Source organism: Mycteria americana, chromosome 11, assembly GCF_035582795.1.
Source record: "Mycteria americana isolate JAX WOST 10 ecotype Jacksonville Zoo and Gardens chromosome 11, USCA_MyAme_1.0, whole genome shotgun sequence".
Lineage (NCBI taxonomy): Eukaryota > Metazoa > Chordata > Aves > Ciconiiformes > Ciconiidae > Mycteria > Mycteria americana.
Window position 1 is genome coordinate 4,646,296 of NC_134375.1, and position 16,734 is coordinate 4,663,029.

General features: G+C 39.3%; 1 protein-coding gene across 1 annotated transcript in view; it reads right to left on the bottom strand.

The window, feature by feature from the left end:
• Positions 1 to 225: 225 nt before the first annotated feature.
• The window catches only part of SLC6A11 (solute carrier family 6 member 11), a 109,163-nt gene continuing 92,654 nt past the window's right edge, over positions 226 to 16,734 (bottom strand). The window contains exons 8-14 of the mRNA XM_075513644.1: positions 14,430 to 14,554; positions 12,169 to 12,281; positions 10,635 to 10,772; positions 4,894 to 4,996; positions 3,925 to 4,025; positions 2,402 to 2,572; positions 226 to 378 (exon numbers count right to left, since the gene is read on the bottom strand). Coding sequence (XP_075369759.1) covers positions 226 to 378; positions 2,402 to 2,572; positions 3,925 to 4,025; positions 4,894 to 4,996; positions 10,635 to 10,772; positions 12,169 to 12,281; positions 14,430 to 14,554 — 904 coding nt within the window. The remainder of the gene's footprint in view (positions 379 to 2,401; positions 2,573 to 3,924; positions 4,026 to 4,893; positions 4,997 to 10,634; positions 10,773 to 12,168; positions 12,282 to 14,429; positions 14,555 to 16,734) is intronic.

Below are 16,734 nucleotides of genomic sequence, written 5' to 3' on the forward strand. Positions count from 1 at the left end.
TTACAAGAAGTCATCACTAACATACCATATAATACTATTTCTTTTTCTTTTACATGATCATTACTTATATAGTAATTTAAAAAAATCACTTTTAAACAAGTATATAATTTTCACTTTAAAATTAACTGGTTAATAAAATTTTGTGCAAAACAAGCCAGCCTCTATAATTAAGTGAATTTATTTATTTTATTTATACAAAAAAATAAAACAAAAAAGATAGTTCTTTCAGAAATGTGTCTCCTTTTCTGTAATGGTTGAAATGGTGCCATCTCCTTTCAGTTTGGCATCGCAGTCATTTATTGCTGCAATGTAGGCTCCTCCTCCAAGTTTCCCTCTCATTTTCAGATCTGAGCTAGGTGTAATCAACTTCCTGAATTTCTAGAAAATTTGAGAAAATGGAAATAATTATCTTTTTCTTGGTCACAGACACACATTTCTTAAACAGATTGACTACAAAAACCTCTTCTCTTACATGACTGCTTCTCGTTTCCCTGTTACAGATACATCCCTAAAACTGCACACCACACAGTTCTTTACAAATCACACCGGACCAAGGGCTAGAGAATGAATGCAAAGACAAAGTCAAAGTGAATCTTCACGCTGATTTGGAGTAACATTCCCTTCCATGAAGAAATTCAGCACAATGATCCAGGTAAGGCCTGTTATATGGGTACGTTTTGTTTCTCATGGTATAGTCAAAGGATATATACTGAAAAAAATAAACAAACAAGAGACTGCCAAAGTGTATTAAGCTACGATAAAGAACAAAAGAAAAATACACATGTTCAGCTGAGAACTTTCTCTTTTATAGCAGTAACATCAGTAGCAACGCTGATGCTTACAGCTTGCACAGCAGAGATGTTGCAGGAAGTTGGCTTCCTGAGAAGCTCCCAACTGTAATTAAAAAACCCCTCTCATTGTTCATGTATGGAAAAGATAATGACCTGTCTGCAGTGCTTCAGACTACAAGGCAATGCAAAACAAGATTTGTTTATAGAAACAAAATCTATTTACTTGCAGAGACAGGGTAAGGTTGATGCATTAAGGAAATATTTAATGTTAAGATTTGTGCAAAACATCCTCTTTTGACATGCTAAGAAAACTATATTACGGACAATTCGTTTTTTGTTTATATACCCACAGTAAAGATTTCCTAGGTAGTTGCCAGGCCATGGAGTCATTTCAATATGGACTGCCATGAGCCAGCACAATAAATGGCATGTTAGCTTCTCCGTTCAAGAAAGCAGTAACTACTACATTGAGATAGATATATTCAGATGTCATACCCTTTGGTTCTGAGTGGAGGATAATTTTGAAAGTGTGGGTATACACGGAGAGATCTTTCAAAAGTGCTAGATAAGTTAATGAGCCCCAGGTACCCTCGACACAGAAATTCCTACTGTCTTGTTCTTCACATTGGCATTATCCTAGCGAATATCAGAAAGACTGAGAAAGCATGAAAGGGACTGAATAAAGTCCCCTCCATATATGTATTGAGATAGAAGGAGGCAATACTGGGATACCTACTTTTACTGACTAGTATCTAAGGAACTCCAGATGACAGGCTTTTCTGGAATATGAGAAATCCCAAACAGCCGAATAAGATTTATATTCTTGAGTCTTCCATTATAGCCGCCTTCGCTGTCTTTCTTTGGAGAAAAGGTCTTATATTTAATAATCTTAACCTCAGCCTAGACCTGAGATAACCTGATACCAAACGTTAGTAAATTGCACTGAATACTTCTTTTAGCCTCTATTTCTCACTTAGAGAACTGTAATCAGGAAAACTGTCCAGAAGACATATGTGAGTGTTTGCTACCCAGTTCCTGGAGAAAATCCTGGCAGCAGAAACATTAGTCACCAAAACCATGGAAAGAAGGCAGCTGACCTGAATGAACGGCTGGTACAAACCTTCTTGAGGGATTTAGCTATGTTACAGACATTTTAAGCTACAAATTGAGCAGGAACAGAGCACCTTAAAGCTATAGTATTGGTTAGTTTACCACAGGCTGAAGTCAGTGAAGGCAAAAAAAAAGAAATTCAGAGGAAGTTTTGCTCAGGGAAGTGGTGGAGTCACCATCCCTGGAGGTATTTAAAAGGCATGTAGATGTGGTGCTTAGGGACATGGTTTCGTGGTGGGCTAGGCCGTGTCAGGTTTACGGTTGGACTCGATGATCTTAAAGGTCTTTTCCAACCTAAGGGATTCTATGATTCTAAGAAAATGAAGAAAATTCAGATGCTTCTTTCCACCAGTGACTGAGAGGCCTAACCCAGGCTGCTACAGGAACAGGTACATGGCATTGCTTTTGTGATTAAACTGTGCTTAGTCTCATGCGGGTGAGGATTCACACTCCCTTCCCACTTCTTTTTTCAGTATCATTAATCTGAAAATATATCTTACCTCTGTGAAAGTGCCTTCTGTCTTCCACAGCTTAATGCAGATCCACAAAGGGATACAGATCATGGAAGAGAGCGCCATCATCCACCCTATGCCATAGCCCCAGTCAGGGTATATATATACGTTGTTGTATTTCAAAGGCTTGTATTTCACCAGGAAAAAGATGAAGATTCCCTGAAATAAGCAGAGAAGCATATTAGCAGTATTTGAAAAAACACTGCCTATGTAACAAGGAAACAACTGACTGTTTAGGCAAGGCCAGTCTCCCTAGACATGGAAAGTAGAGGTAAGCTTTTGAGGCAGAGAAAAAAACCAAACCAGCAATATCTATGTACAGCTCAACTAACATGTCGCAGTGCCTTCCACAGAAATGAACAACCTTTCAAGTTTAAATCCTATTTACCTCTCGATGACAATAAAAACTGCACTTTGATGGCAAACGGTACCTGGGCAGGAAAGATTAAGTTTTGCTACCGTGAACCAGCTGTGATTAAGTAACACAAGCTGTGTTCCCTCCAACCTGTCAAGATGAAAAAGGAAAGCCAAAATTTTCAAAGTTGCCTTAATCCACTGTCTGTATCTGCAGTTCTGCAGGCCAACTCTTTCATCCTCACAAAAGCTCAAATGTATCTGTCTAAATTCGACAGGTGTCTAATCAGGCAGTTTGGACCATTTAAATTTATGAAATATAGAAAAGTTACTCTGTACTTTTCTCCAAAGTGGTGAAAAGAGTGTACAAGAGCAAGTGATATTAAGTTCATTTCAGAGTTGGTGAAAATGAGTCAGAAATTTTCCCAAGTTTGCAAATGAACTGGCAGAGCTCAAGGGAACCTGGATCTCCAGGTGCCCCGGCATCTGTGGTTTTGCAGTTGCTATCATTTACGTATTGGAGAACTGGAAGATTTTAGTATCTAATCCTCAGGCACTTGTGGATTAAATTTATGGGCAATCTGGTCGTGTTCCTTTTGCAATTTTGTCCCTGTTATGTAGCCACAGCAGATTGCCAGAGTTGGCACCAGTACTGCTAGCTTCTGGTAAGGCAAATTCCTTCCCCTTCTTCATGCATGTGAGATGTGCTCTTGGCCTCTTCTGCTACTTTTACTAGAAGCAAAAATGTCCTGTCTTCTTTGAGAAATGTCTACTCACCCAAAGAGAGGGAAGGAAATAGGAGGCTGGAGCAGCAAGGAAACCAGCACAAGTCTGGAAGAGCTCGAGTTATGCTGGGTAGACACAAGGTATACTAGCGATGACATGAAAAAAAGCCTCTGTCGTATTGGCAAATGTTCATTTAGGGCCCTGAGTTTATTTTTTCCTATTACTGTATATACTACGATTTCTCACAATTCACAGAATATTTAACAATTTTTACAGATCCTACAGAGTGTTTTTTAATTAAAACATATGCTACAAATCAATAGGCGTTTTTCTCAACTGTTGTGAACTATTAGCAGCAGCAAAATTCTAAAAATATGCACAGAAAACCCTCTTTATGTCTAAAACAAATTATTTGGATATTCTGTACTTACTGCGCAAATACCTGGAGTTAAGACCATCCAGCACCATTTAATCAATGACAGTGGTTTGTACCCAATCATATCTTCAATGTTATCGTAAAAGCGATTGCTGCCTGCCCAAAAAAACCCAAACAAAAAGCAGATGTAGAATGTACATGTAAGAGGTTGTGTAGGTCAGTATTTAAAAAGTAAAGAGAAAAACATAGGTTCTGACAGAGCTGCAAAGACTGAAGCTGCTATCTCTTGCCCTGACACGTACATCTCTCTGTCATCCGCTCCATACTTGTGGCAGAGATTGCTGCCTACATCTGTATCTGACCAATACGAACAGAGAGGAGGAGCGGGCGAGCTGACAAACAGAAATGGCTTCTGGTCAGCAACAGTCTGAGCAAGCCCAGTTAAAGAGTACATATATGCTACAAGCTCATGCGTGAATCTCTAGACAGCTGGGGACACGTGTGATCTGAAGTTCATACGGTGCATTACAAAGTAAAATTGTCAGTCCTTTGTGAGCTAGAAATGCTTGAAGGTGTAACCATGAACATAACCAGCACTGTGGTGGTTTCCTCTTGACTTTGCTGGCAGACAGAAACAGCAGAGCTAGGGACACTACTGCGTCCTTTTGTGTTAATGTGGCATGACCTCCAACTTCCCTGGGTTTATCTGTGAGTGCCAGAAGTGGAAGGGAACATGCCCTGTGTGAGAGAAGAAAGACTTATTGCCGCCCCTGCTTTCTAAGGCAGCTAAGGACTTCCTTGGTGAAGGAAGGTGGAGGTCAGTCCTGACAAGGGCCAAGGGAAAAAAAAGAAAATCGATTCCACTATCTTTGTTAGAGTAGGGAAAAAAGGCATTCCTGACTTGTGGTAGGGCATGGGAATGTGGAGGGCCCCACTCCATAAGGGTACAAGCTTTCACATTACTTTTATGCAAACAGAAAACTTTCATAAAAACTCAAAACCACAGCAATTTTCAGCAACTCACCATAAACCCAGCCTATGCAGACACATTCAAATATGGCAACAAAAAGAAGGCACATGCCACTAGCTGCGTAAGAGTCAAATAACTGAAAGACATACATCCCACCCTGAAAGACAAAAACAGAAAAAGGAAAAAGAACATTGTGTTGGCACCAGTAGGAATATTTCACAACAAATATGGCTTTAACTACACAGTCAATCTGTTGGTGCCCCGGCAATCTTCCTACTAAAGTTGGTTCCTTCTTGAACAAAGAATATTCATTTCTCAGTGATTTGTTATTGTGGAAGGTTTTTTTCTTCCATAGCACCTAAGATCATTCCCTATGCCAGTTGAATACTGTGCATTTGCGTTAAGGTAGTAAATCCCGGAGTGGAGAGAACTACATTGGACTTGTTTCCAAAACATTCTCCCACCTCCATGCTTTTTTTCAACTTCATTTGTTACCACATCAAGCTGTAGATAACTACAGGTACTTTTGATCTCCAGATCACTGCACGTGAAGATGCAGGGTCTTGTTTTTGTGTCTGTGCTATTAATATGTAAAAGAAAATGTGGTTAAAATGTGGGGAAAGAAGGCAAAATTTGTAGCTTCTAGAATCACTCTCCAGTGGCATAGGGACTTTAAAATGAGTAAACTGACCTGCAAAGTTTGAATGTAGCTCACAGCCTTTAAGCCACATTACTAAACCGAGTCATTATTACTGGACAAAAAAAAAGTGAAATAAGAATCACCCTGACTCCAAGCAAGCTTTTTAAAAATGTTTTCCTAAAGAGTTAAAAATTGTTCTCCAATGGCTTTAAAATAGCAACCTCTGCACTTCCAGAAAGGAGAGCAACCAAAACCAAGCAGTGTCCTAAGTTAGCATGGCATCCATACGCAATGCACGCTATGCGAGCAATGATCTGTAATTTCTGCATTCAGTGGTGCCACAATACCAACCTATGTGAAAAAGGTAAACGTGCTTAACTAAGACATCCTCCCTTACTTACTGTTTGACTATGACTCAACTATATCAATTGTCACATCTGTCAAAGACATAATTCTTTTCTTCTTTTCCTGTATTTTTTCTCTTGCTTACACCAGTCAGAACTGTTCAGAGAACTGGCTGGCTTTCTAGAGCCTTTGCCTCAAGGCAAGATGAAGAAGAAAACCTATGAAGTCCAATTAATAACATTATGGATAACCTGACTATTAAAATTATATGAATAATATTACACTACTTTCTATGCAGGATACTTAATCTTTTATCACATATGTGTTCAATATTGAAATAATAATGAGGAGGAGATTCACAAAAGATCATTTCAATCGAAAGGAATCCTAAGACTTCCCTCTTTGCAGAAAGCTATGTGAAGGAAATGGGGGCTTGAGATCATTTCTTCAGTTGAAATGTAATGCTATTTGGATAGTACATATGATCCATTACATCTCAGACAATTTTCTGCAAATGGAGGAGAACCCTAAAAACATAAAGAAAACTAAATCAAAAACAATACCTAGGATTTCCCCTTTTTTTTCTCTGCATTAACTGACTGAAGGTAAGTTAAGATGGACTCTGTAAACTTGAAATCCTGTCTAAATCTCACGGAACATAAGAATGTTCTAAAGTTATTGTATATAAAACTGCATTGATGTCCAAGCAGGCATTTGGCAAAACTAGTGCTGTATAGTTAGGAAATGACCGTATATCTGAATGAGAAAGTTTTCCTGTAAGGTAAGATATCTTTTATGAATAATCCAAAGCCTGAATAAAATCCAGGAATGTGTATTTAGAAATGCAAGAGAGGATAAGGACAGAGTTGGGATATACCTGGAATATTGCATTCAGCTCTGGGGCCCCCAGCGTAAGAAGGACATGGACCTGTTGGAGCGAGTGCAGAGGAGGGCCACAATGATGATCCAAGGGCTGGAGCACCTCTCCTATGAAGACAGGCTGAGAGAGTTGGGGTTGTTCAGCCTGGAGAAGAGAAGGCTCTGGGAGACCTTATAGCAGCCTGCCAGTACCTGAAGGGGGCCTACAAGAAAGCTGGAGAGGGCTTTTTACAAGGGCACGTAGTGATAGGACAAGGGGTAGTGGCTTTAAACTGAAAGAGGGTAGATTGAGATCAGATAAAGGAAGAAATTCTTCACTGTGAGGGTGGTGAGGCACTGGACCAGGTTTCCCAGAGAAGCTGTGGATGCCCCATCCCTGGAAGTGTTCAAGCCCAGGCTGGATGGGGCCTTGAGCAACCTGGCCTAGTGGAAGGTGTCCCTGCCCATGGCAGGGGGGTTGGAACCAGGTGATCTTTAAGGTCTCTTCCAACCCAAAGCATTCTATGATTCTGTCATTCTATGAGATGTTTACCCTTGGAAGTCTCACTCATGCATGATGCTTTGATACCATGGAATGGAGCGTTCTGTACCAGTGTGTCATCTCTGCATTAGATCACAGCTACTTAGATTGCCTAGTTGATGATGTAAATAAGTCATGTCTCTCAGTAATAACTTATGTCTCTCTAGCAATACTGAGAAAAAAGTGTTTCTCTGTCCTTTAAGGTTTCTGTTGAGCAAAAAGTTATAGCAAAAACACTGTGGAACGTCAGCCCTCCCAGACCAGGATGCAAGTGTCGAAGTAAAATTTTTTTAATTAAATGATTTTTTTTCTTCTCCTAATGCAGATGCTTTTTTGATTATCAGCTACACTGCTTTTAGTCAGCTCTGCCAGCTGACTGCTTCCCAAAATCTCACAAGTGAACGTCTTTACTGCAAAGAGCTCACTGTGAGGTTCAGCAAATATCTGAGCAAACTGGAAACTTAAAGATCAACCAAGACAATACAATGTAAGGAACACAACTCTGCAAAACTCCTGCAAGAATATTCCTGTCATCTTGGAGAACTTGCTTCCTCTTCACTCTTCATGCTTATATTTCTTTTAGCCTGTACATCTCGATAATGCACCTCTCAGTGCTCTGCTTAACTGTGCACTGAGAGGAATTATTCCAAAATTTCTGCATTTTACATAGCAAAGACCATTTATCTTACTGAGAGTAAGAATGGTTACAGGCAAATTGGTCCCTATAAGGTTGCTCTGCTCCAATGCTCAACTGACAGGGACACACATCTGGAAGGAATTCTTAATCAACCAGTGTCAATTCCTCTGTTCTCACAGGGAACTGTGTCATATAATACCTTTCATAAACTAACTGACAATCTGAATTCCAGTTTAAAGCCAGAACTATTTTCTTGGAAAAACTTCTAGAACCTCACTGTTCTGATGGATAGAAATCCTTTCTTAATTTTCAGCCTAATTATTCATGGTCAGCTTGTACACCCTAGACTGGGGATAAGGGAAAGGGAGCCATTCTTTTTGCAGAAATAGTTCATCTTTATACTCACTGTTACATCTATGATGTACTTACAAAAAGAAATCATACCCCCTTGCTAATATTATAATCATTTTGCTGGTTTGGTAAAATTGGCTCTGTACTCCTAGGATCATCCTCACTGCTCTTGCTTTGCATGCTGTTCCAGCCTGAATACCAAGTATCCAGAGTCATACATAATATTTCGGTGGGACTATTACCTTGTGCAGTCGTGGGACTATTCCCATCACTCAATTGGAAATACCTTCCCGAAACATCTCAGAAACATAGTTTTATGTCTACAGCATATTTGTAGTGCTTAGTTGCACATCCAGATACTTCACTTTCCTAATCGTTTTCAATGCCTAGTAGAAATGTCTACTACTATATGGACCACCTTATACCTTGTGTTACTATCGTCTACCCCATCTTCAATACTCCAGTCATCCAGTCCTTCCCTATCATTATGCCTTCTTCTGTGACCCAAGAACATCAGAGTTAATGAAGCCTGATTTGGACTTAAATCTTATAGATGACTGTGGACCCTTATACTTCACGCACTCATTAGGCTACAGCTTTTTTGTGAATTCTCTGTTTTTTAATAAAGACTGAAGTCATGCTTTGTTCTTTTGCACAATAAGGACACTTCTAGGGCTTCTCTGTCTGGCTGCCAACTTTCATGAACGTTGAACTTTATGAAAAAGGACTTATCTTTGAAACTTCTGTTAAATTAACTGAAATCTGCCAATAGGTCCAAAATTTAAAATGAAGAAGGAATATATCGCCAGAGAGCTCGTCACATGTAGCCAATGACTATATGTGACTTGTTTCCATAGCGAGTCAACTACATATACTAGATACAATTGCTACCAAGCACTGTGTAACTTCACTAAGAATCTCATTTCAGCCACTGTCTCTTTTAACACCAACAGTCATCATCTCCTCTTTGTCCAGTTACTTGTACCAGTCCTTTTCTTTTGAATAAAATTCATAATTTTTCTTGCGGTGAATTTTCAATTCCTTCACTGAAGTATATAAATCTTCTGCTCAACTGCATTTGCTTCATACAGTGTCGTATCTCTTATCAGAGAAGGACGTCTGATTAGTCTGGCACAAACTGTCACTAAAAAAAATAATAGAGGTTTTATTTTGTCCTGGTGTCCACTTCCCTCCCTATCTTTAGTTATTCTTTCCTTGAAAGTGTATCTAAAGCTAATATATTCTGATTTGTTGATTTATTCTATTCGTTGTAAGAACTTGCATACTGAGGACAGCAGACTAACATGCTTACAATTGCCTAGCGCCTTTTTGGGGGTGAAATTTGGTCATTTTCAGTAACAAAGCAATTTGAAAAGCACATAGGCTAAGGACTGTGGATCTCTGTAGAGGGAATTTATGTTACCTCAGATGAGTTCATGAAGCCCTGGGAGGCTTCACTGGGAAACCCTGCCTGAGATTGCTGCACAAGAGAGACACATTGTGGCCCTTCACGGTTAACACAGCCAGGCTTCCTCGGACAAACATTCCTCAGACATTTAATTCTATCGCTCCTCAGACAGGAAACTTTTTTCTTTGCCTCGCTCCCTGGTACAGGGAGGCTCTAATGGCCCAGCAAGCAGAAGAATATGGGCAGAGGAGACTGTGGACTCTGCCCCTCTTCTTCCTGTCTGGAGAGGGTAAAGTGAAGGAGAGGAAGACTGTTGATACAACTCGCTCTGTAAGGCACGCACTGAGCAGCAAGACCTAACCTCCTACCGAAGTACCAAAGGATCCCAGAGTCCCTCCCCAACCTGGGTACCAAACACAGTAGTGCCAGACATATCGTATCACGAACTGATGGGATGGACTGATGCCCTCAGAATTTTTGGTTTAGAACATCCCAAAGCAAACATCCTGGTTTGTTTGAAAAATTTTTTTTTTTTTTACTCCCCTTTTTTTTTTTTACTCTTACCGAAGCAATGTCTGCTCAGAGATTGGCGGTATTGATTGACCTGGCCTGGTGATATAAAAATCAAAGATGTTTTAGTTTTCTATTTTCCCTTTACCTCATCTTCTTTATTGATCTATTCATCCAAATGTGGTTGTTTTCAGACTGGTCTGTCCAGAGTAAGCAAGCAGAAACCACGATCAGTATATCTGGTTGGCTGGTGCAAAGCAGATGGAATTTCCTTGGCTACATAACTTTTATTAAAATATCTCCTAAGCTGAACTGAAAAAACTGAAGATACATTTCATATTTCAAATGTTACACAGTAGTTGAGAACAGTCTCTCAAGTATTTTGTAGTCATATTCCTCACAGTGAAATTTGTCTATGGCAAACGTTCTTGCATTTTATCTGTTGTGATTATAAACAGCAAGCCATTTCCTTTTTTCTGCAGTAGTACAACAAAGCACATCTTACCTCAGTTAACATTATTAGGCCAATGAAGTATGACACAATGGAAAGGCCGAGAATCAACAGTTCTCTTCTGTAGCCCCTTCGGAAAATCTTTGGGTACATATCTACAACAGCTGTCACAAGGCTTTCAACACACACGAACTAGAACGAATGATAGGAAAGTACAAATGAAATATGTGTCTCATCTGCTGTTGCGATTTGGATTTGCTGCCAAACACACCAAATATCCTTATATGTTCTCATCATAGAGACTGAAAGTTCCCTGAGGACACTCTATAAGCAGAGGCTCAAACTGAGAGGAACATCATTTCAGAATTAAGAAGTCCAAAGCTATGGATTTCCAGTCCACCATCAAATTCAAATAGTTGAATCCACTAATATTATCTCAGACTGTATTTGCCCTGTAGCAGATGGATTACATAAAAGTTAAATCTTTCAAATGTGGCTTGAATGGGACTTAAATAATGTACAAACCATTCACAAGACTGCAGCAGAATTTCACTCTAAGCATCCTGCACTTTTCTCACTCAAAGGAATGCTATGCAGTGCTATGCACCTTCAAGCACTGCTAAGGAACTGCAGCAGGTTTTTTGTGGAAGTTCTCTCCATTTTACAGAAGAGAGAAGTTCCACAAAGCTATTAAGTGCCCAAGCCAAGTACATCTAATGAAGGAGGGAAGGAACAGTCTTACTAACTTTAAAAATCAGCAGAAAGCAAGAGGCCCAAGCTTCTGACTCAGGGCTCTGGAGCAAGGTTCATAAAATAGGCACTAAAATTAATGCCCAGAAGTAGACAATATAAAGCCTGCTTCATGGGAACAGTCAAGAGTAGAATTCACGAATTGCTCGTTTTAAAAAAGACTTTAAAAAAATTGTTAGATCAGGAAAAAGAGCAGTTATTAAAATGTAAAGTTTAATGATTGGAAATGTCATGCAAATTAAGCACTGAAGAGCTTTATTCTACAGTATACAATCATAAACTTTCTGAACCAAATCATGCCGAGAGCTGAGCTGCATGCTAAAAATGCCAGCTACTTTACATTTTTCATCAAACAGCTTTCACAATTTTCATGGTCACATAGGAAGGACAACTTCTATGCTGTCACTTTGCTGCAGAATATGACTACACATTTCTTGCTGTGGTATCTTGAAGTATAAATACACCACAGGAACTTACATTATCACTATCTGATATTCAGTTTCAAAATTCATTGCAAAGTGCTTTAAAAACAGGACAAGAAGACACACTGGTATTTTAGTGAACTGTGAATTTTAATCACCCATATTTAAGTTTAGACTGATTTCCATGTTAATAATGAAAGCTTTAGTCAGGCTGAATCAGTGTTCACAGTAAATCGTAAAGGAATCTCCAGCATCACATAATGAAGATTTAAAATAAGGAGCTTGAATCAATGGTTTTAAGCAAGGAATTAAGTTAGGGTTCATTCTTTCATCAGGTTAGATGCTGTCTACATCAAGGATGCTGATACACACATGCTAGGGAATCCGACAAAATATTTAAATAGCGTGTTTCATACCTGACTATCTAATCCAAGGAATATGAGCATCATGAAGAACAGAGTTGCCCACAGAGGAGAAAGAGGCATCATGGTAACAGCTTTAGGGTAAGCAATGAACGCAAGTCCTGGTCCTGAAAAGGAAGAAAAGAAAGGAGATATTTATGCTTGTGTACTGGGTCTGGCTGAGATGGAGTTAACTTTCCTCATAACGGCCTGGACGGTGCTGTGTTTTGGATGTGTGGATAGCACAGCGTTGCTAACGCCAACGTTGTGGCTATTGCTGAACAGCGCTTGCACAGCATCACTTATTAAACTGTCTCTACCTCGACCCACGAGTTTTGTCACTTTTCCTGTTGCCTTCCCCATCCCGCTGGGGTGGGCGAGTGAGTGGACAGCAGTGTGGGTGCTTAGCTGCTGGCGAGGGTCAACCCACCACAACTTGATTGTTCTTTTATGGCAGATAAGAGGAGCTAAATACAAGGTTGAAAGCCTTGACAAACTCTACATCTCTAATAGTCTAAATATTTGGTGATGAGGCTAATCAGTAATGAAGCTTGACACATCAGCTCTGCCTACATCCTGTCCAAAGGTTTGAAGGTCAAGACTTCTGTTAAGACATCACTGTACTTTATGTTCTCCTTCTTCTTTGTGTGGATGTACAGCAAGACTCACATACCTGAATAAATAATAGCATGTCATCCTGTGATTGCCTTATATCACTTATTAGCATATTCTGGAATCTTTTTTTTTCCTAAGACAGCACTGTATCTGACATTTTGTGCAAGAATGCAGTCAATGGTAAGAGCTGCATCTTGGAAGCCATACGTGGTGCAAGCCAAATGTCTACTGGTTTGTTCAAAATCTGCTCTGCATTTTTGAGTGCTGCTGCTGGTACATAACATTAATTCATTGGCTGCATATTTCCAGAAATCTTTAAAACAGAACATTTTTGCAACAGCATTGGTAACTTCTCGGATCTGCTAAAATACCATCTCACCTAGCTCATATTTTCCTGTTCTTACTTTACTTGTGCCCATTTTTCAGCTGCTCTAAAGTCTCATGCTGTAACAGCTTTTATTGAAGTTAGCCAGCTTTTAAAGCAGGGATATAAAGGCAGTATCACAGGGCTGATAAAGGAGTACCTCTGGGCTCCTGCTGCAATAACTTCAGTGAAGACCTGTCGACACACTACTGCTTTTTCATTTAATGCAGTATTTGCAAGCTCCTATAGTTTCCAGAGTTGCTGTAGTCTTCTAACCTTTTTCTGTATAGTTTCTATAATAGTGTAAGCCAGTTGTCCTGGGGGCTTTAGGAAAAGAGAAATATTTTCCATGACAGCATCAGTGAAGCTCTACTTGCTTTGCAGTTTTCCTGCTAACTTTGGCTAACCTCATGACAGTCATTTCTCCTTCTCAACAGTTCAGCATTATACTGCTTTTCTTTCTGGGCAGCACTCCTGTTCTTTTTGTTTTGTTGAGTTTTAAGTGATGCTTAAAGATGGTACATCCACAAAGGTGCTGAAGAGCAATTAACTTTCATTGGATGCCTAACTCCAAGCGCTGGTAATAAAGGTTAGATGGTTAATTTCTCGTAGAGTTGGGCCTTCGTGCCTTTCTGGACTCAAAACAAGAACTTTTATACGTAAACAAATACTACATCAGAGTGTCTTAGTGTATGTCCCTGGGAGAAAAACTGACTGACATTAGGAGATGGCATTAGCCATCTGACTGTTAGAAATCTGTATTTGGATAGTATACGTTAAGCAAGACTTCAGAGGACTTCCAAAGATTTCTCCTAAACAGCTGGTTTCTCATTACTTTAATAGCTATATCTTTTTTCTTTTTCTTTTTTTTTTTTTCCAGAAGGAACAAATATTTGTGTGGATCTCGGTTTGTCTCATTTAAAGAAAACTAAATGCTCCTTTCATGAGGATATAACACTCAAGGGGCATAACTGAGCAATATATCTCTGCTAAACAATCTTCTTGATGCTCAGCTAGAGTAAGTTTGTGTTACATTAGCTCCTAGACTTTATGAATTTGGTGCTATGCACAATAACATTAATATTTTTCACACATAAATGTATGACCATAAAAGTAGTTAAGAACTCTTCTTATAGCAGTTATTCTAATGAGTCAGGTAACGGGTTTTTAAGAGGAGTTTTGTAAAACTATCTGCAAGACAGTCAACTTCTCCATAAGATAACGGCACAGACTAAGTATTCTGACAGCAACCTCTGGGCATTTTTTGTTAACTCAGAAAACTGCTTTTGGAACTTACCTGATTCTGCAACTTCTGCAATGGGCACGCCTTGTTCATAAGCCATAAATCCAAGAACTGAAAAGATAGCAAAACCAGCAACAAAGCTTGTGCCACTGTTCAAGCAGCAGAGCATGATGCAGTCTCTGAAAATATAAATAAAAAACACTGCAGTTGATCTCCAGAACCTGGGTTTCTTTCATATACTGAGCCATAGGACTAATAGAACACCAAGCTGCAGGAATGGACATTAAGTTGCTCAGGAAGAGTAAGCTCCCAGCTGATACTGTGCCTGAGAGAAATCAGTCAGGCATAAGCATTTGCAGGAAGATACCATCATAATACCCTTGCTTGTGTTTTAACTGGTTGAATTGCAAACCTGTTGCTACTCACTTACTGGTTTTTGATAGAATCTTTAAAAAAAACCTGTAAAAATGCTGTAAGAATGGTGCTAAGAATAATTTTTCTACAGTAGTTGTAATAATGTATTCCAGAGGATATGAGCTCATTTATAAACTATATAAAAATGGTAGTAATTTGTTTCCTGGAAAAAAATCCTATGGTCAGATCTTAGCTAATTCTATTCCAGTTACAGTATATTGGCAATATACAGCCATACAAAATACAACTCCAATTTGGTTTATAAACTTTTTTTAAGAAGCTGTGGTAATGAAAAGCACCATACATAATCTAAGAAGTGTGTGTATGCCTAAAAACGTGCCTAACAAGTAGGCAAAGGCAGTGCAGGGACACGGATCTCTCAGACCTATGTATCCTACACATCAAACCATGACACTTACAAGGCCAAGGTGAAGAAATATTTCTTTTCCCAGACTGGACATGTCACAATAGTAAATCACTTTAAAAAAAGGGAAAATACTCTTGCAAAAAGGTGCGATCTTTCCCCAGAGCTCAGTGAACTCTCGTTGTTCATCCTGCTTTCAGACAGCACTTCAGGCTTGACAGATGATGAGGTAGGAATGATTTATCATGACAGTCAGTCTTTTAAGACTGTTTACTACAAGAGACAGCTGTGTACTTGAGAAAGTAATAATCTAACCTAGAAGCCTGCAAGTAAATTAGGATTCTAAACCACTGAAACACAAGGCAAGCCTGTAGGCTCTGTCAAGGGTATACCTTAGTCTGGTTTATTCCCATCCTACTACAGCTCTGAAGCAAATTTTTGTGCAAGCTATCTACAAGAAGAAATGACCCTGTAAAATCTAACAGGTTCTGAATCCACATCTTCAGTAACGATTCCCATCTTTGTCACAGATTTGTAGTGACTTTTTGAGAATCGGAGACAATTCATATTTTTGAAGTCCTGGCATATATTCCGGCAAGACTTCTTTGGTGATCTCTCTGTCCTGCTGCTTGTTTCATTTGGTATTTTTATCCTGTAACTTTATCTCATCACTTTATTCAGTTGAAAGTGAGGTGCCCAGTTCCAGCATCTTATTCCTTCACTAATGAGCCCTGCACTGCGTCCCACATCTGTTCAAAGCTCTTTCTGTTACTGACTTTGACTCACCTTCGCATCAGGCACATGCATTCTCAGTGGCAGGAAGCAGGCATACATTTCAATACTGCAAAGAGAGCGATCAGCTGAACTATGGCCATTGGGCCGTGGGAGGCTTTGGCTCTCTCTCATCACCTTATCTACAGTTAATTTTAGCCATTACTTTGGGAATGTTTTTATGTTTTCATAACCATTTCACAGTAAAAAATTTCTATACATTGCCAAAATTTGCCCAGAAATGAAAAAGAATGAATACTTCCATTTGTAGATCAAGACTCAGACATGGAGAAGTCCAGTGATGTTCACACTTCTTTCATGCATGCGCTCTCTCTAACACTGTTCATTAGCAGGAGTAAATAGGGCCTTTAAAATACCTGCCTGAAAATTCTGAAAAGGGTCAGAATTCTAACCTGGTATTTATTTGCTTTTCATATGAAATTGCTTCCTGTAGTTATGCACAGCCAGGCTAGTTATACACTTTGGATGTTTTAAAGCAAAACAGCAATCTAAAAGAAAGCAACCAGGAGCACAAAGTTCTTTGTGCTTTGCAGAGAAATAAAACAAAGAGAAAGATCGTCTTCCTAACCATTCTTCTCTCAGGGTATTTCAGCACTGAAGTAGCTCTGGAGAGATTCTCACCCCAGCCTATCTCACCTAAGAAACCGGTGAGTTCAACGCTGAGAAATTAAAACTAAGTGTGATGAAACTCTGTCAATAAGAGATGTCTGAAAGATGTATTTTTTAATCCTTTGGGGGAAAAAAAGAGATACTACTTCAGTGGGATGGATCTGGTGGCTCACCAATCAT